Source organism: Muscardinus avellanarius (genome assembly GCF_963383645.1).
Source record: "Muscardinus avellanarius genome assembly, chromosome: 17".
NCBI classification, from domain to species: domain Eukaryota; kingdom Metazoa; phylum Chordata; class Mammalia; order Rodentia; family Gliridae; genus Muscardinus; species Muscardinus avellanarius.
In genome coordinates this window covers 53,864,782-53,891,710 of record NC_137803.1, presented here as the reverse complement: position 1 = coordinate 53,891,710, position 26,929 = coordinate 53,864,782, and the positions used below count along the sequence as shown (strand labels likewise).

General features: G+C 51.4%; 1 protein-coding gene across 1 annotated transcript in view; it reads left to right on the top strand.

The window, feature by feature from the left end:
- GREB1L (GREB1 like retinoic acid receptor coactivator) overlaps positions 1–26,929 on the top strand; it is a gene marked incomplete at both ends in the record, with an annotated part of 118,033 nt that overhangs the window by 87,573 nt on the left and 3,531 nt on the right. Inside the window, 12 exons of the mRNA XM_080714718.1 lie at positions 1,544–1,659; positions 3,167–3,411; positions 4,273–4,532; positions 4,597–4,699; positions 9,927–10,082; positions 10,628–10,767; positions 13,520–13,681; positions 13,779–13,983; positions 22,276–22,441; positions 23,776–24,003; positions 24,696–24,837; positions 26,356–26,556. Coding sequence (XP_080570844.1) covers positions 1,544–1,659; positions 3,167–3,411; positions 4,273–4,532; positions 4,597–4,699; positions 9,927–10,082; positions 10,628–10,767; positions 13,520–13,681; positions 13,779–13,983; positions 22,276–22,441; positions 23,776–24,003; positions 24,696–24,837; positions 26,356–26,556 — 2,124 coding nt within the window. The remainder of the gene's footprint in view (positions 1–1,543; positions 1,660–3,166; positions 3,412–4,272; positions 4,533–4,596; positions 4,700–9,926; positions 10,083–10,627; positions 10,768–13,519; positions 13,682–13,778; positions 13,984–22,275; positions 22,442–23,775; positions 24,004–24,695; positions 24,838–26,355; positions 26,557–26,929) is intronic.

The following is a 26,929-nucleotide window of genomic DNA, read 5'->3' as shown; positions in this document are numbered from 1 at the left end:
AAGAGGTGAAACCCGGTTTCAAAAAAAATAATAAGTTAGATGTCTTAGTGTACACTTACAATCCCAGTACTCGGGAGGCTGAGACTGGACGATCACAGATTTGCAGCCAGCCTCAGTAACTTAGAAGACCTTCTGCAACTTAGAGACCTTGTTTCAAAATAAAAAAAAGAAAGAAAGGAAGGAAGGAAGAAAGGAAGAAAGAAAGAAAGAAAGAAAGAAAGAAAGAAAGAAAGAAAGAAAGAGAAAGAAAAAAAAAACAGGGCTGGGGTCACAGATTGGAGGTAGACTGCCGCTGGGTTTAATCTCCAATACCAGGCATTGAGGGAGAGGAAGGATGGAGGAAGCGCTTGCTTTGCTGGAGTTTTGAGATTCTTTTCTCAGTCACGCCAGCCGGCCGGTCCCCACTGTTGAGGGCGTGTGTTTCATGTCCTGAGTCACATAGCGTGGCCAGGACGTCAGTGAGATTTGCGATGCTGGGATGTTTCACTTGGGGTTTTTGGCTGGTGTTGCTAAGGTCTCCTATCTTATCCTATTGAAACACAATCTAAAGGCCATGTTCTCGTAGAAGTGCGTCCTTTTTGCTTTTTAAGGTAGCAATTACAATATATATGTGCGCTTAGTAGAAGTCATTAGAAAATGTAGCGCAAGCCATGCATGGGCGTGGTGGCGCACGCTTGTAATCCCAGGATTTGGGAGGCTGAGACAGGAGGATCGTGGTTTGTGGACAGCCTCAGCTACTACTTAGTGAGGCCCTTTACAACTCAGTGTGACCCTGTTTTAAAATAAAAAATAGGAGCCGGAAGCCGGGCTTGGTGGCGCATGCTTGAAATCCCTGTGCTTGGGAGGTAGAGACAGGTGCTTGGGAGGTAGAAACAGGAGGATCACGGAGGTTCGAAGCCAGCCACACTGCCTTAAGAGACCCAGTTTCAAAAAAAAAAAATTATAAAAAACAAATGGGTCTGGGAGTGTAGCCCAGAGGTAGAAAGGTTTCCAAGAACCCCAGTACCACCAAAAAAAAAAAAAGGAGCCAGGCGTGGTGGCGCACACTTGTAATCCCAGCTACTTAGTGAGGCCCTCTGCAATTAGTGAAACCCATTTTCAAAATAAAGAATAAACCGGGCGTGGTGGCGCACGCTTGTAATCCCCGCGCTTGGGAGGCGGAGACAGGAGGATCGCGAAGCCAGCTGCGCGCGCTGGCTTAGGAGACCCTGTTTCCATATAAAAATGTAAAAATAGGTCTGGGAGTGTAGCCCAGAGGTAGAAGGGCTTCCAGGAACCCCAGTACCACCAAAAAACCAAAAACAAAAACAAAATAAATAAAAAAACAGGGCAGGGAGTGTAGCTCGGAGATTGAATGCCCCTGGGTTCCATCCCCAGACCCGCACAAAAAGAGAGAGAGAGAGAGAGAGAGAGAGAGAGAGAGAGAGAGAGAGAGAGAGGAGAGAGGAGAGAGAGAGCATTTAAAATCTGGACCTAAAAAGCCTTTTAGAGGTGAAAGCTTCATTAGGAGTTTTGACTGTATCACGTGGGTCTCTCTCTGCAGACTTGGAGGGGAAACGAGCCAGAAGACTGGGTCCCTCGCACGTATCAAGATCTAGACGGTCTGCCCTGCATCGTCATTCTAACAGGCAAAGACCCTCTTGGAGAAACCTTCCCCAGGTACGGTTTGACCGATTCCTTCCACGTTCCCGCCCGCGCCCAGCTGAGCTCACAGATGCTGTTTGCAGGTAACAGGAGAGGATGGTTCCAGGCAGGGGATGACGGCAGAGGCTTCCCCCACTGTCTCCGCCAGTTTCCAGAAAGCACCTCGCAGTTCTGGGAAAGGGAGGGAGCCATGTTCAGGAATGTTTGCTCACAGAAGTCAGGCAGTGGGACAGGCTGGGAGGAAAACTGCATGGAGGGTGTATTTGTTTATTTTGTTTTGTTTGTGGCGCTAGGGATTGAGCCCAGAGGGCATTCTACCTCTCAGCTCCACTCCCAAACCTATTTTTTCATTTTCAAACAGGGTCTAAATTGAGGATCTCTGTCTGGCCTTGAACCTGAAATCCTCCTGTCTCAGCCTCCCAAGTACTGGAATTACGGGTGTGTGCCACTACACTTGGTTTGTAATTTTTTTTTTATTGTTTTGTTTTTGGTACTAGGATTGAACCCTTCTACCTCAGAGCACCATCCCCGGTATTATTATTATTATTATTTTTTTTTTTTTTTTTTTGCGGGTTTGGGGATGGAACCCAGGGGCATTTGACCTCCAAGCTACACGCCCTGCCCTATTTTTTTTATTCTTTATTTTGAAACCGGGTCTCACTGAGTTGCAGAGGGCCTCACTAAGTAGCTGAGGCTGTCTGCGAACCGCGATCCTCCGGTCTCAGCTTCCCGAATGCTGGGATTACAAGCGTGCGCCACCACGCCCGTTGGTTTTTTTTTTTTTTTTTTTTTTTTTTGGTGGTACTGGGGTTCCTGGAAGCCCTTCTACCTCCAGGCTACGCTCCCAGACCTATTTTATATTTTTGGAACAGGGTCTCTTACGCCAGCGCAGCTGGCTTTGAACCTGCGCGATCCTTCTGTCTCCGCCTCCCAAGCGCGGGGATTACAAGCGTGCGCCACCACGCCCGGTTTTTTAATTTTTTTTATTTTTTATGTGTGTGTTTGGTGTATTGGTGATTGAGCCCAGGGGCATTCTACCTCGGAGCTACACCTCCAGCCCTTTTTATTTTTTGTATTGAAACAGGATCTCACTAGGTTGCTGAGGCTGGTCTCTAACCTTCAATCCTCCTGTCTCAACCTCCCAAGTGCTGGGATCACAGGTGCAGGCCACCGTGCCCGGCTGATATTTGTGCTTTATAAAGTACTGTGTTACTCTGCGGTTCCCAATCCCCTCAAGACAACGGAGGCTTCAGGTGGGCACTGTGCGGGCCAGGCCGCCCGAACACCTGCTGCCGGCCACGTGTTCATCTCTTGCAATGGTTCCATGGCCCGCACTGCCCAGCTCTGTGTTGTACTTGAAGAACGTGAAGGGCAGAGAAGTTGAGGGTGTCATGGCTGGGAGGTGGCAGAGCGCGGTTCTATGAAGAGGCAGCCAGTGCCTGGCCGGCCATGGCAGCCAGCGGCCCGAACACTGCGCCCCCGGCCAGAGGGCCTCGCCGCCCTCACGGTGAACTCTGGGCAGGTCTCTGAAGTACTGCGACCTCCGGCTGATCGACTCGAGCTACCTAACCCGCACGGCCCTGGAGCAGGAGGTGGGGCTGGCCTGCGGCTACGTCTCCAAGGAAGTCGTCCGGGGGCCCAGCGCCGCCCTGGACCTCAGCGGGAAGGAGCCTGAGCGGGGCCCCGTCCTGGAGAACGACTCCGAGCAGCTGCCCCTCGACCTGGAGCGGCCGCAGAGCCACGGCAGCGCGGTCCCCGGGACGCCGGGTAGGCGCTGGGCCCCTTGCAGGGGAGGGACGGGCCAGGGGTGCGGCTCCTGCCCTCTCCGCCCGGGAAGGGTGCTGGGAAGCAAGATGGCTGAACGCCAGACGGCCCCGGGGAAACTTTAGCAAGAGGTGGTGATAGGATAAATATTAGAGACATGTGTCAGCCGGGCGCGGTGGCGCACACTGGTAACCCCAGCATTTCAGAGGCTGAGACCGGAGGATCCGAGTTCGCAGGCGGCCTCAGCTACTTAGGCTCTTTGCATCTCAGACCCTATTTCAAAATAACAAATAGAAAAATAGGGCTGGGGGTGTAGCCTGGAGGCAGAATGTCCCTGGGTCCCATCCCCAGTGCCGCAGAAGAAATTTTAAGAATTAAAAAAAAAACCCCACCATAAACACATTTCTCGACCTCGGCCTGCCCCGCGGTCCCGTGTCTCCTCCGGTCACTCAGCTAGCTGGTGGGGACCTGGCGCTCACGTCTGGTCACTCGACCTCCCTGGATGGCGGTGTCCAGTGTCGGCCCCGCCCGCCGGGCCGCAGCCCGCCCTTTTGAACCCTAGCAGGTGCACTCCCTGCTGCGGGCTTGCGGCCTTTTCTTTATTTCATTTCTTTATTTATAATTTACTTTGGTGGCACTGGGGCTCCTGGAAGCCCTTCTCCCTTCGGGCTGCACCCCCAGACCCATTTTTACATTTTTACCTGGAGACGGCCTCGGCCGCCCGCGCCCCCGCGCCCCCGCCCGCCCCGGCAGGCCTCTTCCCATCACCAGAGCCCTAAGGGTTCACCGGGCCGGGGGGGGGCGCCGCACACCCCAGGGGCGAGGGCGGCGGGAGGCCCGAGCCCGCTGACGCGCCCCCCGCAGGCCCCGCCGCGCGGCCGCCCGTGCTGCTCGTGTCCCGCGCCGCGCTCGGCCTGCTGGGCGGCCCCCGCGGCCGGCCGCCGGGCCCCGCGCTGCTGCCGCACGCCGACGTGGCCTGGGTGAGCGCGCTGCGGCCGCCCGCCGCGCCCGGCGCCCGCGACCTGTCGCTGCACTGCCGCCGCTGGACCGCGCCGCGCCCGCACCACGCCGACTTCCGCGCGCCCGAGCACCCGCGCCGCCTGCTGCTGGCCGGGCCCCCGCAGGTAGGCCGGCGCCCCGGGGGAGGGGCGCGCCGCCCGGCCCGCGCCAACGCCCCGCCGCCCGCAGGTGGGCAAGACCGGCGCCTGCCTGCAGTTCCTGCGGCTCCTCTTCCGCATGCTCATCCGGCTCCTGGAGGTGGACGTGTACGACGAGGCGGAGATCCACACGGGTGAGTGCGGGCCCCCTCCGCCGGGCCTCCTCCGCCGGGCCCCCTCCGCCGGGCCTCCTCCTCCGCCCCGGCCTCCTCCTCCGCCGGGCCTCCTCCTCCGCCGGGCCTCCTCCTCCGCCGGGCCTCCTCCTCCGCCCCGGCCTCCTCCTCCGCCCCGGCCTCCTCCTCCGCCCCGGCCTCCTCCTCCGCCCCGGCCTCCTCCTCCGCCCCGGCCTCCTCCTCCGCCCCGGGCCTCCTCCTCCGCCCCGGGCCTCCTCCTCCGCCCCGGCCTCCTCCGCCGGGGGTGCCCCTTAGCCCCTGGACATCAGGAGGACCTCCCTCTTGCCGGGTCCAGCCAGCGGCCGGGCACTTACCTATTGGACGTGTTGGGTTAATTGGCCACACGGTGAAGCTGTTATAACATGCGATTCATCGTGTTCGCGGGTGTCAGCATCCAGGGCACGTTCCAATTCAGGATCCGAGTCCTTTGTGGGTTAGCCAGCGCACATCTTACTTTTGTGTACGTGGCGAAACTCGAACCCAGGGGCATGCTACCTCCAGCCTACACCCCCAGGCCTATTTTTTATTCTCTGTTTTGAAACAGGGCCCCGCCGAGTGGCAGAGAGCCTCACTGAGTAGCTGAGGCTGCACTCAAGCCTGCCATCCTCCCGTCTCCGCCTCCCAAGTACTGGGATTACAAGCGTGCACCACCACCGCACCTGGCTTTATCTTATGCCTTAACTGCAATCTGAGTGAAAACAGAGGATTACAATAATGAAACAAAAATTTTTGTGTGCAGAACCCAGTGCTGGTGCCACAAATAAAACCCCTTCCCCAGCTGGGCAATGTGCCTCGTGCCCAATATCCCAGTACCTGGGAGGCTGAGGAAGGAGGGTGTTTCAAAGACAGCCTCAGCCACTTAGTGAGGCCCTCCACAACTTAGTGAGACCCTGTTTCCAAATAAAGAATAAAAAAGAGGGCTGGGGGCGTCGCTCAGAGGTAGAATCCCCCTGGGTTCTATCCCCAGTACCACAAAAAATATAAATAAAAATCACAGAAAACAGGGCTGGGGTGTAGCTTAGGGGTAGAATGCCCCTGGGTTCCATCCCTAGTACCACAAAAAAAATAAATAAGTAAGTAAATAAAACCCCTTCTCCTCTGCTGTAAGATACTGGGCGGGGGCTTGAGAGGCTGGGGTGCAAACGATGATCCCTTTTGGAACCAAGCACTTGCCCAGCCCGCTCGAGGCCTAGGTTCAGTCCCCAGCACCAAAGAAGCCTTTCCTGCTGGGGACTGTGGGGGGCACGGAGGCCCCCTGGGGAGGTTCTTCTCAGGTCCCTTGAAGATGGGGGCTGCCTGTGGGACCCTCTGCCAGGTCAGCTCCTGAAAATCTTACTCCGCTTGATTTCCTTAAATAATTAGGCCTGCTCTATGGCCAGCCCAAAGAACTAGTGCAGACAAGAGTGGGTAAAATCAGCCCCACGCAATCATGTGACTTCCATTCCTCAGGGCTGTAGACACACGTGTGCACACTCCCATCTTCCCAACACGTCTCCATGTCTGTCGCCACTGGGCTGTACCAGATCTCCAGGCTCCCACAGAGGGGGACACAGCTGCAGGCTGCCTGGCACAGTGGCGCAAGCCTGGAATCCCGGTACTTGGGAGGCTGAGACAGGAGGATCACAGGTTTGAGGATAGCCTCAGCAATTTGCTTAGCCAGACCCTCAGCAACTTGGTGATACCCTGTTTCCAGAGAGAGAGAGAGAGAGAGAGAGAGATGGATGGATGGATGGATGGTGGGGGTATAGTTCAGAGGCAAAATGTCCCTGGGTTCAATTCCCAGTATTAAAAAACACCCCAAGCCCAGGTCAGGAGAAGGGCTGGGAATGAGGCTAGATGGGTGGATGCCTGGTTTCTCATGCACAACTATTTATTATTTATTGACTTTTTTCTTTTTGTAGTACTAGGGGTGGAACCCAGGGGCTTTTCTACCTCCAGGCTATACTCCCAGATCTACTTTACTTGGAAACAAGGTCTCACTAAGTTGCTGAGAGCCTCACTCAGTGAGGCTTCGAACCTGTGGCTTTGAACCTGTGCAATCCTCCTGTCTCAGCCTCCTAAATGCTGGGATTACAAGCATGCGCCACCACGCCAGCTGATTGTGTGTGTGTGTGTGTGTGTGTGTGTGTGTGTGTGTGGTACTGGGGTTGGAACCCAGGGGCATTCCACTTCCAAGCTACACCCCCAGCCCTATTTTTTATTCTCTGTTTTGAAACGGGGTCTCACCGAGTTGCAAAGGGCTCACTCAGTAGCTGAGGCTGTCTGTGAACCGCGATCCCCCTGTCTCAGCCCCAAGTGCTGGGATGACAGGTGTGCCCACCACGCCCAGCTCTATTTATTGGCTCTTTATTGGGGCTCACTGTCCAAGCAGTAGGGAGAGATTCCACTGACCCCAGGACACAGGAGAGAGCTGTTCTCGTCCATAGGAGGAAGAGGGCAGCTAGGCTTTAGGAATGCTGGCGGCTCCGGGCACCCTCAGAAGGGGCTCTTCCTCGGAGGGGGGCTCTTTAACTTCTGAACAGGCACGGTCAGCTGGCCAGCCTGGAGCCAATGGTAAGACTCCCCTGCCTTCGCTTTGTTATTAGGACCAGTGCCTCCAGCTGTGAAGAGAAGGCGGGGTGGGGGAGTAGAGGAAAACTCAGCATGCCGGGGTCCTGGGATGGGTCAAGATCCCTGGGATTCACCATTTCAGTGGCTCAGTCTTACCCTTTCTGCTCCTTGTCCTGAGAGTCAGGGCCCTTAGAGCATCCTGGCTTAACGACGCACCTGGTTTCTGAGTCCGAATAAGACCGAGGGCGGTGAGTGGGGGTCAGGGAAGGCATGTGCCCGTGGTAGCTAAGAAGCCGCAGTTGAGGTGGAGAGCAGGGAGAGGACTTTGGGCTCAAGCGTAGGAAGGCAGTGGCCCTCTGCCTGGGCCGGGAGGGAGAGCGGAGCGGGAGCGGCAGCCGGCGGGCCTGCCGGCCTCTCCCGGGCTCCGGGGCGCACTCACAGCCGTGCTTTGTCCTCAGATGCTCCCTGGCACGGGGAGCCTTGGCGGTCTTCCCCCTCCCTCGTCGTGTTTAGTGATATTTCTCTGCTTTATTGGTGCACTGTGGTCTCAGCTCGTAACGGCGGTGACAGCACTGGGGTCCCCCCCCCCCCGTGATAGAGACACTGACGCTGGGATTCTCACGCTCGGACGTGCCGTCCACGGAAGCTCTTCCTTCACTGGTTCCCTGGATCCGCTGACGTTTCTCCTCCATTGTCTGGAGGCCTCTGTCTCCTGATTACTCCCTCGCTTCCGCAGATGAGACAGAACCTATGACCTTCACTCTCTGTGCCCCAACATGAGGCTCTCCAGGTCCATCCATTTACCTGCAAAAAATATGGACCTCCTCGGGGATCTGTCCTCCCTGGCCGGGCCACACTCATCTTCTCTGGAGCGTCTCGCTCCTGGCGTATGCGCTGCAGAAGGGAGCACCGTCTCCCGTTCCAGTGCGCGTGAATGCGGTCGTGCGGGGAGGCACGACACCTTCTTAAGCTGGAAGACACTTGAAGTCAAATTTAATGAATTGCAGTACTGGGGACTGAACCCAGCAGCGCTCTACCACCAAGCTATGTCCTCAGCCATTTTTATTATTTATTTTTAGATAGGGTCTCACTAAGTTGGCCAGGCTGGCCTCAAACCTGCAGTCCTTCAATCCCAGACTCCACCTGCAATCCTCAAGTTCCAGACTCCTGAATAGCTGGGATTATAGGTGAGCCCACTGTGCCTGGCTTGAAATGTTAAATAAAATACAAACTTCAACTCAGTTCTTTGTATTAAAAAGATAATAGCTGGGCCCCTCTCTCAGTCTTGAGGTGGCCCACATTCTCTCTTGAAAGTGTATCTCTTAAACCAGACATGGTGGCACACGCTTGTGATCCCAGCATTGGGAGTCTGAGACAGGAGGATCGTGGTTTGTGGACAGTCTCAGCTACTTAGGGAGGCCCTGTTTCAAAATAAAGAATAAAAAAAATAGCTGGGAGCTGGGCATGGTGGTGCACGCCTGTAATCCCAGCATTGGGAGGCTGAGACAGGAGGATCGCAGTTTGCGGACAGCCTCAGCTACTTAGGCCCTCCACAACTGAGACTCTGTTTCAAAATAAAGAATAAAAAATAGGGCAGGGGATGTAGCACAGAGGTGGAATGCCCTTGGGTTCCATTTCCAGACCTGGAAAAAAAAATAGGGCTGGGGGTGAAGCTTAGAGGTAGAATGCCCCTGGGTTCCATCCCCAGTACCCCCCCCCCAAAATACATATATTTCCAGTCTTTAGGCTCCCCCCCCAAAAGTGTACTTTTTCCATTCTACCTTTAAGCGTAAACTATTTCAACTTTATTTTATTAATAATACCATCTATTGGATACCCACTCTGTGCCTGTCCATGTCTTAGCTCTAAGATAAACATCCCCAAAGCTCCTAAGAAGCCAGGCACACACCTGTAATCCAGTACTTGGTAGGCTGGAACAGGAAGATTGCTGGTTCAAGGCCAGCCTCAGCAATTTAGGGAGACTTTCAGCAACTTAACAAAACCCTGTTTTAAAATAAAAAATAAAAATGGCTGAGGGTGTAACTCAGAGGTAGAATGCCCTGAGTTCAATCCTCAGTAAATCCCCTCCCACCAAAAAAAAAAAAAAAAAAAAAAAAAAAGCTTATAAGAACTGAGCACTTGGAGAGGTTGGCTTTGGTTAGTGTGAGAGTAAGGGGCCAGGCAGGACGGAGCCTTGCCCTGGTGGCATTCAGTCCTGGCCGCACATCTGGGCACGGTGACTGGAGTCTGGGGAGGAAGAGATTCTGCCCCTGTTCTGAGGGCGGCCTCAGCCTGGAGCTGCAGAAGCCCCTTGCTCAGCGTGTCCTACAATCCCTTGGGCGTCACTGCCTTGAAACCCCACAGCTAAAACTCTAAGAATGGCAGTCACTCCGATGAGGCTGTTGACGTTTGGGCAGGAGTCAGCTGACCTTAGGAACTGGGGGTTTGTGAACTGGGTCCCTAGAGAGCCGGAGCTCCTGTGACAGACAGTTCTGGCTCCTCCCACCCTGGGACAAGGGAGCTCACTTTCTCGGAAGTGCGTTTGCCCATCTGGGCTTTATGCTCTGGCCACCCTCTCCACCGCACTGAGGGGGAGCGCGGGCTCACCGCCTGTCTGTGCCCCTTCTTCCTGCCCCAGGGCACAGCGAAGGCAGTGATGTGAACCAGTCCGAGGGCGAGCCCTGGCCCGACATCGAGAGCTTCAGGAAAATGCCTTTTGACGTCACTGTGCACGATCCCAAGTACAGCCTCATGAGCCTCGTCTACACGGAGAAGCTGGCTGGGGTCAAACAAGGTCAGTGCTGGTGCCTCCAGGCTCCTCTGGAGGCTGGGCCCACACCAGGGCAGGCCTCAGGCTCCTCTGGAGGCTGGGCCCATACCAGGGCAGGCCGCCAGGCTCCTCTGGAGGCTGGGCCCACACCAGGGCAGGCCTCAGGCTGCGCTGAAGGCTGGGCCCACACCAGGGCAGGCCTCAGGCTCCTCTGGAGCCTGGGCCCACACCAGGGCAGGCCTCAGGCTCCGCTGAAGGCTGGGCACACACCAGGGCAGGCCTCAGGCTCCGCTGAAGGCTGGGCACACACCAGGGCAGGCCTCAGGCTCCGCTGAAGGCTGGGCCCACCAGGGCAGGCCGGGCAGTGGAACCCGAGAGCAGCTGCAGCCATTCCCCGGTTTGCTCCTCCCTCTCGATGTGTACGCACATGCTCTTGGTGTTCGGGCATGTCTCTCAGGGCATATGATGGCGAGCTTGGGAAAGTCCTGTGGAGCCAGAGACGCTTCCTCCCAGGCAAAGGGGCTTTCCGTGCATATCATGAATGATGGATTTTGCCTCTTTATACACAGAAGTAACAAAGGAATGCAATGTCGAGGAGCCTCGGAAACGAGAGACCGTGTCCATGATGTTGACCAAATACGCCGCGTACAACACCTTCCACCACTGTGAGCAGTGCCGCCAGTACATGGACTTCGCCGCCGCCTCCCAGGTGAGGCTCCCACGGCCTGCCTCCCCGTTACACACCCGCCCCGGTGTGAGGGGGGGGGTGAGGTAAAAGGTGGATTACTTTATACTGCGGATGGAACCCCGGGGCATTCTACCTCTGAGATACACTTCCAGTTGTTTTTATTTTGAAGCAAGGTCTCAGTAAGTGGCTGAGGCTGGCCTTGAACCTGCAGTCCTCCTATCTCAGCTTCCCAAGTCCTGGGGTTACAGGCACACGCCACCACACTTGGCTTCCCAGTAATACCTTATTCCTGCTTGGGATGGTTTTGGCCAGTGGAGTCGTGTTTGTTTTGTGCAGTAACAACTGAGAGAAAAATACCGAAAAGGAGCCAGTACCCCTAGTATCTGGCTGCTGCTTTTGTTTTGAGCTGGCTCCCGGCCAGCTGATAAATGCTACACATGTGCTCCTCTACTGGGCTACACTTCCAACCCCTGTACTCCGCTTCTTTGGGGATGGAACCCAGGGGCGTTCAACCTCTGAGCTACACCCCCAGCCCTATTTTTTATTTTTTATTTTTAAACAGGATCTCACTAAATTGCAGAGGGCCTCACTAAGCTGAGACGGGATGAAAAGCCATCCTCCTGTCTCCGCCTCCCAAGCAAGGAGATTACAAGCGTGCGCCACCACGCCCAGCTGGATAGTGCATCATAAGAACTAGATTTCAGAGGGGTGTAACTCAGAGGTAGAATGCTCCTGGATTCAATTCCTAGTACCAAAAAGAAAAGGAGGAGAAGGAGAAGGAGGAGGAGATGATAGAAAACACAGTCTTCTGGTCTATACACCATTGTTTTTAAAAATTTTTCAAAATCTCTCTTCATATGGTTTCTGTATGCATATAGTACTACAAATATTTCCACATTTGTGAAGTAGAATGATCTAGAATTTAAGAAAAGCACTATAATATTGTTTTTCTCTGTAATATAATTATTTGGATTAAAACTACTAGAAAACCTGCCAGGATGCTGGATACTGATAAAAACTGATGTTTTCCTTTTGTTAAACTAAAATTGTCTGCACTGTAAAGCATGTAAAGACCTATTATATAAGCTGGGCGTGGTGACACAAATTTGTAATCCCAAAGAGACGGGAGGATCCAGGTTTGCAGCCAGCCTCAGCAATTTAGTGAGGCCCTCTGCAACTTAGACCCTGTTTCAAAATAAAAATACAAGGGTGTATTCATTTCGAGTCACCCCCTCATGCCATTTTGACATGGGGCTGTATTTCTATTTTCTGTATTTCTATCTTTCTAATAAACTTCTTTAAATCTTCAAAAAAAATAAAATAATATAAAAAAAAATACAAGCTGGGTGTGGTGGCGCTTACTTATAATCCCAGCATTCGGGAGGCTGAGACTGGAGGATCGTGGTTCGTGGACAGCCTCAGCTACTTAGTGAGGCCCTCTGCAACTCAGTGAAACCCGGTTTCAAAATAAAGAAAAAAATAGGGCAGGGGGTGTAGCTCGGTGGTTGAATGCCCCTGGGTTCCATCCGCAGACCTGCAAAAAAATAAAATACAAATACAAATACAAAATAGGGCAGAGGGTGTAGCTTGAAGGTCAAATGCTCCTGGGTTCCATCTCCAGACTCACACACACACACACAAAGAATAAAAAATTAGGCCTAGGGGATGTAGCTCAGAGGGAGAATGTTCCTGCATTCTATCCCTAGTAGCAGACCTATTATATAATTATTCAGAGATGGGTTACTGAGAGCCTGCGAGCTTCCCAGTCACTTAAGAAATAGGTTAGATTTATCTTTGGCTCGAGGAGTCACATGGTCTTACCTGAAGCCAGAGTTCTGAGCTAGATGACTGTGTAAACCTTTCTGGCTTCCAGTGTCATCCGAAAAGATGGGGCCGCAGAGCCATTTTAATGATGTCAGACCTATTTTGTTGGAAGAACTGGTACTCAATCCATCTGACCCGGCACACAGAGGAGAGGCACTTTCTCCTGTAACTGGGGGCTTTGGGGTGTCCATGTGGCAGTACACCCTGCCATTAACCCACCCCTCAGTAACCCATCTCTGAATAATTATTATATAATAAGGTTTTTTGGGTGTCTGTGTGTGTTATTAGGATGGAACCCAGGGGCATTCTACCCCGGAGTAGTTGCGCCTCGGCAGGAGGAACGCACACAGTGGCAACACGTCCTCCTCTGCCCAGGAGGAGGCCGTGTAGGGACAAGGTGCTTGGCTGGGCGTGGCGGCGAACGCCTACAATCCAGTGGTTAGGAGGCTGAGACAGGAGCCTTGCAGGTTCGAAGGCAGCCTCAGCAGCTTCATGAGACTTTCAGTAACGTATCAAACCCGTTTCAAAACAAAAAATAAAAAGGGCTGGAGAGACAGAATGGCCCTGTGTTCTATCCCCAGTACCGCCTGCACACAAAATAGATGCATGGCTGTCCTGTCAGTGGCAGCTACTAAGTGATGTGTTTGCTTTCCCCTCCCTCCCTCCTTCTCCCTCTCTGTCTCTGTCTCTGTCTCTGTCTCTGTCTCTGTGTGGTACTGGGGATGGAACCCAGGGACATTCTACCTCTGAGCAACACCCACAGCCCTATTTTTACTCATTATTTTGAAACAGGGCCCCGCTGAGTTGCAGAGGGCCTCACTAAGTAGCGGAGGGCGGCTGAGAACCTGGATCCTCCTGTCTCTGCCTCCCGAATGCTGGGATTCCAAGCGCGCCACGTGCCCGGCCAGCAGTGCCGGGAAGGCTTGACGCTGACTTCTTTGCAATGTAGGTGTCGGACTCCACGCTTCACGCCTTCACCTTTTCTTCCTCTATGCTGGGAGAAGAGGTCCAGCTCTACTTCATCATCCCCAAGTCCAAAGAGAGTCACTTTGTCTTCAGCAAGCAGGGAAGACACCTAGAGAGCATGCGGCTGCCCCTGGTGTCCGACAAGGTGGGTGAGAGGCCGCAGCCGCCTCGGCTCGGGCTCTCGGAGCTGCTGACGCGGAGGGTCTTATCTTCGCTTTGGTCTCTTGGTTCCTTTCCAGCAGAATTTGAATGCGGTCAAGAGCCCTATTTTCACCCCCTCCAGTGGGCGCCACGAGCATGGACTGCTGAACCTTTTCCACGCCATGGAGGGCATCAGCCACCTCCACCTGCTAGTAGTCAAAGAATACGAGATGCCGCTCTACCGCAAGTACTGGCCGAACCACATCATGCTGGTGCTCCCGGGCATGTTCAACAACGCGGGCGTAGGTAAGCGCCCGCTGGGCTGGCGAAGCGGCCTCATTCTTTACATGTGACATTTGCAAAGGCTGCTCGGCCTCGGGGAGGTGTCCTGCCCTCTCACTGCAGATCCTAGGACTCTCCTTGAGTTTCTTCTCTGCAGTATTGCAGAGTTTTTAATGTCTGAAGACTCCTAACTAAGGAAGAAGTCACTGGTCTCTGGAGCACCCTGGGAAGGGCTTGGGATGCTTCCCAGGACCTGAGCCTCTGGGGCCAGAAAGTCACGCGAGGAAGAGGCCTGAGGGAGGGCGAGCTGCTTCACCTGACCTGGAGGGCCCTGGTCATTCTTCTAGGAAGACAGCGAGTCTAGCTGGAGTGTCCCACCAGAGAACTAGAAGGCTCATCCACGGCTAACGTGCCCGGAAGGAGTCTTTCCTTCTTTTACCCAGGGGGTTTCAGAACAGTGAGTTTGGCTGCCTGCTTGTAATCCCAGTACTGGGGAGGCCGAGGCAGGAAGATCACGTTTTGAAGCCAGCCTCAGCAATCTAGGCTCTCAGCAACTTAGTGAGATTTTGTTTCCAAATAAAAAAACAAAATAGGTCTGGGGAGGTAGCCCAGAAGTAGAAGGCCCCTGGTTTCATCCCCAGTAACACACACACACACACACACACACACACACACACACACACACACAGTGAGCTTCTCAAAAAGGGCCAGTGGCTGGTGTGCAGTGACACACACCTGTAATCCCAGTACTTGGGAGGCTGAGATGGGAGGATAATAGGTTTGAGGCTAGCCTCAGCAAGACACCAACTTAGTAAGACCCTGTTTCAAAAGAAAAACTAAAACGGGCTGGTTGTATCGCTCTGAAGTAGAAGGCCCGAGTTCAGCCCCCAATATGAAAAACAACTAGTGTTTGCTGAGTGTGCGGCAGAGCGTGGAGGTGGCGCTGGGGTGTCTACAGCCCTTCACCTTCCTCAGACGCACTAAACCTACCGCACCTGGTGCTTTGCGGCTGCGCTCTTCTGGGCTCTGTGCAGTTGACCTCGTTCTTCCATCAGCAGCCGCAGGTGTCTGAGGTGCCCTTTCAGTGCTTGTTTTTGCAGTTCCCTAAGGGTCAGTGATGTGGAGCGTCTTTTCATGTGCTTTTTGGACGTATGTCTAACTTCTTTGAAGAAGTATCCCCAAAGTCCTTTGCTCGGTTTTTCAATTGGGTTTCGTTGATGCAGGGGCTCCGTATATATTGTGGATGTTAACTCATTATCGGGCATATTAATTATAAATATTTTGCCTACTCCATGAGCTGTCTTTTCACTCCTAAGAGTGTCCTTTAATGTAGAATGTTCTTATTTTGATATAGCCCAGTTTGTCTATTTTTCTTTTGATGCTGTGTTACCACGTGCAACAGGTCAGTACCAAATTCAACATCATGAACGCTCCCTCAGGTGTTTTCTGAATATCTTTCAGTTCTAGCTTTTATGTTTAGGTCTTTGATCTTTTTAAGTTAATTCTTGTTTCAGATAAGGGCTCAAGCTCATTCTTTTGCATGTGGATATCCAGTTTTCCCGCCGCCAGTTGGTGGTGGAGACAGCCTTCCCCGCTCGCCCTGTGGCCGTGGCGTCCTGTGAGAGCCACCTGGCCGGCTGAGGAGTCTGTTCTGGGCTGTGTCTGGATGTCACTCCCACTGTTTTGCTCACTAGAGCTTCGTACCAAGTTTTAAATCGGAAATTATACAATCTTTTTTCAGTACTGGGGATTTAACACAAGAGCATTCTGCCTCTGAGATACACACCAGGACTGTTTTTTATTCTTTATTTTGAAACGGGATCTCGCGCAGTCGCAGAAGGCCTAAGCAGCTGAGGCTGGCTGTGAACCTGAGGTCCTGCTGTCTCTGCCCCCAAGTGCTGGGATTGCAAGCGTGCCCACCACGCCCGGCAGACCACTGGTTTTCTTGATGACCTTTTTCAGTTCTTTATGCATTCTAGATATTAATCCTATTGGAAGAGTAACTGACATTTACTCCCATTCCGTAGGCTTTCTCTCCATGCTGTTTATTTTTATTTTTTTGTACTGGGGATTGAACCCAGATGATTTCTACCTCTAAGTTATCCCACCAGACGGATCTTATTTCATTATTTGTGAACTAGGGATTGAACCCAGAGGCATTCACCTTTGAGCTACACCCCCAGCCTGATTTTCCTATTTGGTAGGTTGATGTGAGTCTCATTACAAGGTTGTCCTTGAACCTGCAATCCTCTTCTCAGCCTCCCAAGCACAGGATTACAGGTCTGCACCACCATGCCCGGTGATTTATTTATTTGGAACGGGGTCTCACTAAGTTACCGAGGGCCTTGCTAAATTGCTGGGGGGGCTTTGAGCTTGAGATCCTCCTGTCTCCCGAGCACTGGGACTGCCATCACGCCCGGCTTGTTTCCTTTATGTAAAGGAGCTTCTTCATGGATGCTATCATGTGTGTGTGTTACTGGGGATAGGGGGCATTTTACCTCCGCGCTACACTGCCAGCCCTATTTTATTCTTTTATTTTGAAACTAAGCCTCACTAAGTTGCCAAAGCTGGCCACAAACTTGTGATTCTCCTGTCTCAGCCTCCCAAATACTGGGATTACAAGCATGCGCCACCACACCTGACTTTTCATCTTCCATATGAACTTTAAGGTCATTTTTTTCTAGTTCTATGAAGAATATTTTAACGTTGAAATTGAGCTAGGGAGTGGCGAAGGAGGTAAACACCAGCCGAGGTTATTAAAAGCAGCTTTAATCAGCCTAATAAACTGGCGCCTTCAGGTGGGTCTGCCGGCCGTAGGGGAAGGGACAGGTGAGCCGTGTTTCTGGAGAGTGCACGTAATCCCAGCAGGTCGCCAGAATCATGCGGTGAAGCAGAAGTGCCCATGTCTTAAGCGGAGGTTTGGGGCGGGGCTGACTGTGGGAACCACACCTGGAGCCTTGCAATGCCGAGTCTCCCCATCTCCACTCTGGCTTCCAGGGTTCCGCCTCCTGTCCACGCTGCAGGGTCACATGGGGGGAACGGGGACCCGACCTATCAAATATCATTGGTATTTTGATGGGATTGCATTGAGCATGTACACTGCTTTTTGTCCATGGCCATTTTAACAATTCTGCTGACCCATGGTTTTAGGTGTTTTCTCCATATTCTAGGGTCTTTAATTTCTTTTTTCAGCATTTTATAATTTTCCTTATAGAGGTCTTTCCTTAGTTATATTCCTAGGTATTTTGTTTTCTTGACAATACTGTGAGTGGAATTTTCTCCTTGAATTTCTTTATTGGTAGATTCATTAATGGTATGTAGGAAAGCTACTGATAGCTGGATGTGGTGGGACACACCTATAATTTCAGTACTTGGAAGACTGAGACAGGAAGATTGCAGGTTAAAGGCCAGCCACAGCAATTTAGCAAGATTCTGTTTCAAAATCAAAAGAGCTGAGCCAGGCATGGTGGCACACACTTGTAATCCCAGCATTCGGGAGGCTGAGACCAGAGGATTGCGGTTCACGGACACCGCAGCAACTGAGTGAGACCCTGTTTCAAAATAAAGAATACAAGCTGGGTGTGGTGGCACACGCTTGTAATCCCCATGCTTGGGAGGTGGAGACAGGAGGATCACGCTGGCTTAAGAGACCCTGTTTTCAAAAATAAAAAAGTATAAAATAGGTCTGGGAGTGTAGCCTGGAGGTAGAAGGGCTTCCAGGAACCCCAGTACCACCAAAAATAAAAAATAAAGAATACAGAACAGGGCAGGGGGTATAGCTCAGAGGTTGAATGCCCCTGGGTTCCATCCCCACACCCACCAAAAAAAAAAAAAAAAAAAAATCAAAAGGGTTGGAGCTGTGGCCCAGAGGTAGAACACCCCTGCGTTCAGTCCTGCCAAAAGAAAAGAGTGAGAGAAGGAAAAGCCTATTGGTATTAATATGTTGGTTTTGTATCCTGCAATTTGCTCAATTTGTTTATCAATCGATCAGCTCTAAAATTCTTCTGGTGAAATCGTTTCTTAAAATAGGATAGACTGACTTGTCATTTCTTTCTCTTGCCTAATTGATCTAAAATTCCAAGTCCTGAGTGGACCACAGTAGGGAGAATGCGCATTCTCCTCCTGTGTGTGCTTTTAGAGGAAATGCTTTCCGCTCCTGCTGTTCGTATGTTCCTTTAGCTGCGTGATCTTTGGCCTTTATGATGCTCAGGTAATTCCTTCTATCCCAGGTTCTTTCCGGGTTCTGTGACAGATTGATGTTGAATACGTGCGCGTTACTGGAATTGAATCCGGGACATTCTACCACTGAGCTAGCTCACATTTATTATTATCTGTGGGTGTGGTACTGGGGATTGAACCCAGGGGTATTTTATCTCTGAGCCACACCACCAGCCCTTTATTTTTATTTTGAGAAAGGGTCTTGCCTAGCCTTGAACTTTGGTCCTCTTCCATTAGCCTCTCACATTTGTGGGATTACAAGCATGTGTCACCATGCCCAGCTGAAGTGCTCAGTTTTTTGTTGTTGTTGTTGTTGTTTTTTTAGTGGTACTGGGGTTCCTGGAAGTCCTTCTACCTCCGGGATACACTCCCACGGGCTACACTCCCAGACCTATTTTTTAACCTTTTCATTTGGAAACAGGGTCTCTTAAGCCAGCAAGGCTGGCTTCGAACCAGCGCGATCCTCCTGTCACCGCCTCCCAAGCGTGGGGATTATAGGCATGCCCGGCTGAAGTGTTAAATTTTGTCAAAAGATTTTTTTCTCTATTAAGATGATCATCTAAGCCGGGTGTGGTAGCACATGCTTATAATTCCAGGACTTGGGAGGCTGAGACAGGAAGATCGCGCAGGTTCGAAGCCAACCTCAGTTACTTAGTGAGGAAGGCTCTCAGTAACCTCCCAGTGAGACCTTGTTTCCAAATAAAATATAAAATAGATGCCGGGCGTGGTGGCGCACGCTTGTAATCCCCGCGCTTGGGAGGCGGACACAGGAGGATCGCGCAGGTTCGAAGCCAGCCGCACTGGCTTAAAAGACCCTGTTTCCAAATAAAAAAGCACAAAAATAGGTCTGGGAGTGTAGCCCAGAAGTAGAAGGGTTTCCAGGAACCCCAGTACCACCAAAAATAAATAAATAAATAATATATATAAAATAGATCTGGGAGTATAGTCTGGAGGTAGAAGAGCCCTTGGGTTCCATCCCCAGTACCATAAAAAAGAAAAGATATCTGGTCATTTTCTTTGGTTCTATTTATGTGGTACGTTTACTGATTTGCATTTGTACATCATCCTCAAATCCTATCTGAGCTACACCCTAGCCCTTCTTGTTTTGAAACAGGGTCTCCCTAAATTGATAAGACTGGCTTCAAAAGAGTCATCCTCCTGTCTCAGCCTCCCAAACACTGGGATTATAGCATGTGCCACCACACCTGGCTACTTCTTTTAATGCATTGATCATTTTAACCTTCAGCTTTTTAATCCTTTGTCTATCAGTTCCTCATATCTCCAGGTTGTTATTGGAAAGTTATGAAGTTCTTTTGGGATTTGTGCATCTGTGAGGATGGCTCTCTCCTCTGCCATCATGTGGGGCATTTTAGTACGCTGCTCTCTCTTTGTTATGTGCCCCGGGCTGCAGTGTATCTCAGCATCAGAGAACACACTGTATTCTAAGTGCTACGATCGATCCCCAGCACCGTTTTGAGGAGATAATCACCAGTAATTGTGACTCTTTGGGAACCCAGCCCTGCAAAGACTAAAATTCCTCAAGCCCTGGGGCATCCCCGCAGACCTCCCCGTGCCCAGCTCTGGCACAGATGGAGCCAGCTCTCCTGGCTGTGCAGCGTGCCCGGGAGAGCTCGTCCTCCTTAGTGGAGGAAAAGGGCCTGCAGGGCCCGGCGGATCCCCAGGCGTCTTGCGGCTCCTGGCTGTGCACCCAGCAGTCCTCATTGCCTGGCCAGTCCTACCTCAGCCTTCTTCAGACTCTTTTATGTGTAAAGAAATGCAAGTGGCCTGGCGTGGTGGCGCACACTTGCAATCCCCGTGCTTGGAGGCAAAGACAGGAGGATCGCGCAGGTTTGAAGCCAGCCTCGCTGGCTTAAGAGACCCTGCTTCCAAATAAAATATAAAACAGGCCTGGGAGTGTAGCCCAGAAGTAGAAGGGTCCCATCCCCAGTACCACAAAAAAAAGAAAGAAAGAAAGAAAGAAAGAAAGAAAGAAAGAAAGAAAGAAAGAAAGAAAGAAAGGCAACTGATTTTTTAAAAATCTGCAGCACTGCTTGAATTCACTTGTTAGTTCTATCAGGTTTTTTCTGTGGAATTTTTAGGTTTGCCCCACCCCCACATAAGATACATTGTCTAGGAACAGAGGTTACTTTGCTGCTTCCTCTCTAATCTGGGTGCTTTTTCTTTTTCTTGCCTAATTCTCCCGGGCTAGGGATTCCAGTTTAAACAGAAATGGTGAAAGCAGGAATCCTTATCTTGGTTTCACCATTAACTACAATGTTATTTATGGGCTTTTTGTACATGACCCAGTTTATGTTGATAATGCAAACTATTGCACGTCACAAGGTAGGTTTTTCTAAATCCCAGTTATTAACCTTGATCTAATCAGACAGTTTTGATTTCCTCTATGGATGAAATAGTGTTTTTAGCCTTTTTTCTTTTCTGCAGTACTGGCGATGGAACCTGGGGGCATTCGACCTCTGAGCTATACCCCCAGCCGTATTTTAATCTTTATTTTGAAACAGGGTCTCACTGAGTTGCAAAGGGCCTAAGCAGCTGAGGCTAAGAAATGCAGTCCTCCTGTCTCAGCCTCCCAAATGCTGGGATTACAAGCGTGCGCCACATTCAGCCTCTTCATTTCATTATTTTGTTTCAATTGAAAGTGGCCTAGTTATAAAAACTCAGCTAATTTCTAATGATTATAATCTTTTTTGTGTGGGGGTCTGGGGATGGAACCCAGGGGCATTTGACCCCCAAGCTACACCCCCTGTCCTATTTTTTATTCTTTATTTTGAAACAGGGCCTCATTAAGTTGTAGAGGGCCTCAGTAAATAGCTGAGGCTGTTCACGAACTGCGATCCTCCCGTCTCAGCCTCCCGAATGCCCGGCTTGATTATCATCTCACTAGTTGCTGACACTCATTGGGTCCTGTGTGCTGCACACTATCCTGAGCCCCGTACAATGCCACGAGATAGACATCTTACAGGTGCGAAGCCAAGATTCTATGTAGAGTTGACCTGTTCACAGTCACATGGCTAGAGTGCTAGAATCAGGAGTCACAGGTATTTTTCCTCACTGTACCATACTAGCTACTAAACCAAATCTAGGGAAAGGGTACCAATGCCAGAATCTTTTTCAGAGGAGATGCTGCCACCTGTTTCCTAAAGGTAGCTAAAGCAGGAACCACATTAGAGCAAATAGAATTCCCACTTACTTTGGCCCTGGCACTCCCAAGTAGAGGACGTGTGAGCAGCTGTTTCCAGGATTGGAAGGGTTTGTCCTTTAAGGAACCAACCAGCAACAACACTCCAGGGCAACTGGATTCTTGCTGTACTCCTGAAGTACAGCTCATGCATCCTCAAAGACAGCTCTCTCTGGTTTCTGAGCCCTCACCAGACTTACTCAAGTGAGTTTGAGGATGGACTCTAGGAATCTAATGGGGGTAACTTGAACCCAGAGGCATTCCACCTCTGAGCGACACCCTTGCCCTAACTTCACATTTTGAAAGTGTCAAACTGAGGGCTGAGGGCCTCATTAAGTTGTTGAGGTGACCTCCAACCTGCGATCCTCCTGTCTCAGCCTCCCAAGAACTGGGATGACAAGTATGCACCATCAAGCCCAGCTAGGAATCTACATTTGAAACTGACTTCCCAAGCCGGGCGTGATGACGCACGCTTATAATCCCAGCATTTGGGAGGCTGAGACAGGAGGATCGCGGTTCTCGGACAGCCTCAGCTACTTAGTGAGGCCCTTTGCAACTCAGTGAGATCCTGTTCCAAAATAAAAAATAGGGCTGAGGGTGTACCTCAGAGGTAGAATGCCCCTGGGTTCCATCCTCAGTACCACGAAAATAAAATAAAATAAAAGCAAAGAAGCGACTTCGCCAGTGACTGGTTAGAGAACTGCTGTCCTGAACGTCTGGTTGGCTCCCAGCTGCACGGTCGCCATGTAAACAAGGCGTGCCTCTGAATGACATGAACCGCCTGAGGGGCTCTGGCACGAAGTCTTCTAACCCTACATATAGAACAGCTTAGTCAAACTTTGGTTTACGGTGTCTTTAACCGCTCTCAGTGACGCGAGTATCCGGTTGCTGCCTTGCAGGTGCTGCCAGGTTCCTCATTAAGGAGCTGTCATATCACAACCTAGAGCTGGAGAGGAACCGCCTGGAGGAGCTGGGGGTCAAGCGCCAGTGTGTGTGGCCATTCATTGTGGTGATGGACGACTCGTGTGTCCTGTGGAACATCCACAGCGTTCAGGAGCAGACCAGGTAGCGCTCCGTCACGCAGCTCGGGAGCGACACAGCACTACAGAGGAGACATTTCCCTTGGCTGAGGCTACACGTGGAAGGAAACGGAGACTGCGAGGAAGGGCCACCATGAAGCCACCCCACTCGCACCTCTGGTGGTGACTTAGGATTTTGATTAAGATGTGCTATTAAACTCCTAGACCTGTTGGCCAGCTATAAAAAAATCTGTTGAAAGCTGGGCACTGTGGCAGATGCCTGTAATCTTAGTACTTGGGAGGCTGAGACAGGAGGAATGCAAGTTTAAGGACAGCCTCAAGGAGCCTTTCAGCAACCTAATGAGGCACTGCTTCACAATAAAAAAAAAAAAAAATAGAGCAGGAGGTGTAACCCGGAGGGAGACACCCCTGGGTTCAATTCCAAGTACCAAAAAAACCCACAAAAAACATAAACCGAACACACACACAACCCCCCCACACCCCTTATACCTGTTGAGACACTGCAATTTCTATAAAGTTACTGGCATCTGAATCAGAAGATTTGTGTATATGGTACTGGATATTGAACACTCAGGGGCAGTCTACCTCCAAGATATACTCCAGATATAATTTTTTATTTGGAAACGGGGTCTCGCTGAATTGCTGAGGCTGGCCTCAAACCTGCAATCCTTTTGTCTTGGGCTCCCAAGTACTGGGATTACAAGGCGCACCACCACACCCGGCTTAGATGATTTTGTTTTTAGCCCCAGCTCTGCTAATTATGTGGATGAAGAGAGGCTGCCATTTCATCTGTCTAAGGACCATCACCTGGTAGTTACGGCTTCGCCCAAAAGAGTGTCTCTCCCCCTAGAGCAGCTCTTCCCTCCTAGCGGCATTAGGAACGTCACGGGGCGAGAGAGTGAAGACCAGAGGGTGCTGGACACTGCAAGTCCTACCCTAAAGTCCCCTCGAGTTCAGGAGCGCCCCACTGAACCATGGCCACCCCGTCGCTCGCCTCTCCCAGCCCACACATGTGACTTTGTTCTTGTTTCCACTGTGGATCTGAAACCAGTTAAGGTTTCACGTATCCCTTTATCATACCTAATTACCAGAGCGTACTTTTGTGCTTTGGTAACTTCTATTATTTGAAACGTGGGCTGGATTCCTTTCTCTGCTTTAGTGATAAGCCTCACCCTGAAAAGAGCCTCTCCAGTTGAAGGTGCAGGCAGTGTGACTGACACTGGGCTGCAGCCTCCATCCCAGGCTGCTGCGGAGCAGTGATCTCTCTGGGTCCTCGCCGAGAACGCACGGCGGTGTCCCCTTCACAATGATCCTCTGTATTTACGGACAACTTATATAAACTCACCTTGCATTTTGCAGCCAGACCATGGAAGCAGGCGTGTGCAGTAAGAATGTGTCCCTGAAGAGCGTTTTACAGCACATTGAGGCCACGCCCAAAATCGCCCACTACGCAATCCTGGGCATACAGAAGTGGAGCAGCAAGCTGAACTCTCAGAGCCTCAGAGCCCCGTTCTCTAGGTGCCACGTGCACGACTTCATCCTCCTCAACATAGACCTGACTCAGAACGTGCAGTACGACTCCAACAGGTAGGTCGGGGCTCGTGGAGGCAGGCCGTCCTGCCATCTCCTGATTTGTTTTGGTCCGGCTCCAGCCTCGGCCATTTTTACCCCTCCGTCCCTGTCTTGATCATAAGCCCTTTCACAATCCTTCAAACGACCTAGACCCTTAGTAAGAGGTGTCGCAGTGTGGGACGCATAGGACACACTTCAGACATCCATTATTCAACAAGAACTGACACTGGCACAGAAGCTACTGAGCAGTACAGAGCAGCGTGTGGGACTGAACACATACTCACCGTTTTCCCAGTTGTTAGTGAAACCCAAAGACCGGGATCCTGCAAGAAAAGGCAGTGGAGGGAAACAGCAGGCCAGCCCTCGCCTCGCCCCCTGAATAACTGCCCACAAAGGCGGCCAGGGACCGCAAGCCCTCGAGTCAGCCGCTGCCTGTGGCTGTTAGGAGAGCTGCTGACTCTCCTTCCGTTTTACATTTGACAAATGCTCTGTTTTGTTTGTAGCTAGAATTTTAAAACTATAAGCACCTCGGCACTCAGTTCTGCAGAATGTAGAATGTCAGTGCTGTCTGCACGGGAATAGCTAAGAGCCAGTGGCATATTTGGGGCAAAAATCATGCCACTTCCCCCTCCCCCGATGGCTGCGGTGCCTGGCAGGGAGGGCCGCCTCCTGAGCCCGACAGTCAGTGCTGCCCCTGGCTGCTCTAGGTACTTCTGTGAGGACGTCGACTTTAACCTGAGGACTCACAGCAGCGGGCTGCTCATCTGCCGCTTTAACCACTTCAGCCTCATGAAGAAGCACGTGCAGGTCGGCGGGCGAAGGGACTTCATCATCAAGCCAAAGAGCACGGTGAGTCCGCACGCCGACTCACTGCTGGAAACGAGCAGGGACTCCTCCACAGCGTCTCTGTTACCAGATACTGGCACTGAGCACTTCCCACTTGATGAAAGTGCCAGGGGAGTTCTTACTGTCCACTGCGTTTGTGACTGAGGACTCGTCTAGAGCCAAAACCTAAGTTTTGACCATTCAACAAAATGTTACTTTACCAATTCCATCCACGCTTCAGGTTTAAGATGGCAAACTTTAAACTGAGATATTCTTATGTCATATGTGAGAGAAACATAAGTCAGGTTCCTTGTCTGGTTCTGTGCCAGGTCTTTTTTCTTTGTGGCACTGAGGATGGAACCCAGGGATATTCCGCCTCCGAGCTGCACTCACAGCCCGATTTTACTTTCATTTGAAACAGCGTCTCACGAGCTTGATCAGGGCCTCACTAGCTTGACCAGCGTCTCACGAGCTTGATCAGGGCCTCACTAGCTTCATCAGGGCCTCACTTCTTGCCGAGGCTATCTCAGACCTGCGATCCTCCTGTCTCAGCCCCAAAGTACTGGGATTACAGACGTGTGCCACTAAGCATGGCTCAATTTTTTTTAAGATAGCAATATAGATCAAAACCTGTGGAGAGTGAATCCCACAGGCCTACTCTTTTCTAAGATATTTACTGATCTGATCACTAACAGCACATGGATGAGTAAGCAGTGGGGCTTAGAAACCTCTCTGCCTTTTTTGTTTTTGGTGGTACTGGGGTTCCTGGAAGCCCTTCTACCTCCAGACTACACTCCCAGACCTATTTTATATTTTTATTTAGAAACAGGGTCTCTTAAGCCAGAGAGGCTGGCTTTGAACCTGCGCGATCCTCTTGTCTCTGCCTCCCAAGAGCGGGGATTACAAGCGTGCGCCACCACGCCCGGCGCTTTCTTCCTTTTTTGGCTGAGATGGGACAGGATCCAAGCCAAACATACCCCACAGCATTGTAAGACTTCCCATTGGTCCTCCCAATGTAGTCGTTAAATGTAACTTTCCAAAAAGCCTCCTTTACACCTTCTCTTGCTGTGTATAAAGAAGTTATACACAGTTCATAATTACCACTTTCTATAATTTTTCCCCAGGAGAGAAAAATTCAGGCCCCAAATGATACTTGCACGCAGTATGTCATTGTGCTGGTTAATAGCCTCCCTTCCTTTATCTGCGGAGTTTTAGTCAGTCAGGGCCAACAAAGCCTTAAATTATTATTTGTCTTGACTGTCAAGACAAATCATATTCATATAACTTTCACTACAGCATACTGCAAAATTTTTCTAATCTATACATTAAAGTTTATCACAGGTGCCTGAGTACGGCACAACACAGAATACACAGCGTTCGGTATTTACGCAACTTCAGGTGCCCGCTGGAGGTCTTGGAACGTCCAGTAGCCTCCTTGGAGAAGGGAGCAGCCTCCAGAGATGCTGGGAGGCAAGCAGCGTTTCCTGGGACACCAGCCGGCGAGAGGCGTGCTTCACATGATCGCCTTCCCTCTGCTTTCAGGTGTCAGAGAGCTCGGCTCCCATCTTGCCCCTCCAGTACGTCTGTGCTCCCGACAGCGAACACACGCTACTGGCAGCGCCTGCGCAGTTTCTCCTGGAGAAGTTTCTTCAGCACGCCGCGTATAAACTCTTCCCCAAAGCCATTCATAACTTTAAGAGTCCCGTGCTGGCCATTGACTGCTACCTGAACGTCGGACAGGAGGTACAAGTGGGGGTGGTAGCTGCGCTTGCCTGCGTCTGCCCATTTCCTTCCCGTCTTAGCTTGGCTTGAGAACCTAGATGGGGACAAAAGGGAGCATCTGCCCCCTGTCCACACAGAACGAGCCGGGGACCGCGCCTCGCTCAGCCCACAGTCAGTTACAGAGATCGGAGATCAGGCCGAAGCGGCACTGGCACCGCCTGTCCTGACGTTGACATGAATTTCCTCCATAGCAACACGAGATCTTCAAAGACACAGTCTTGTCACATATACCAGGAGCTCAGTGATTACTGAGCAAATGAATGGGCACCGCGTGAGACCGCGTGAGACCTGCACAGCTCTCGCTCTCCTCCTCCCACCCCGGGCTTCTCATCAC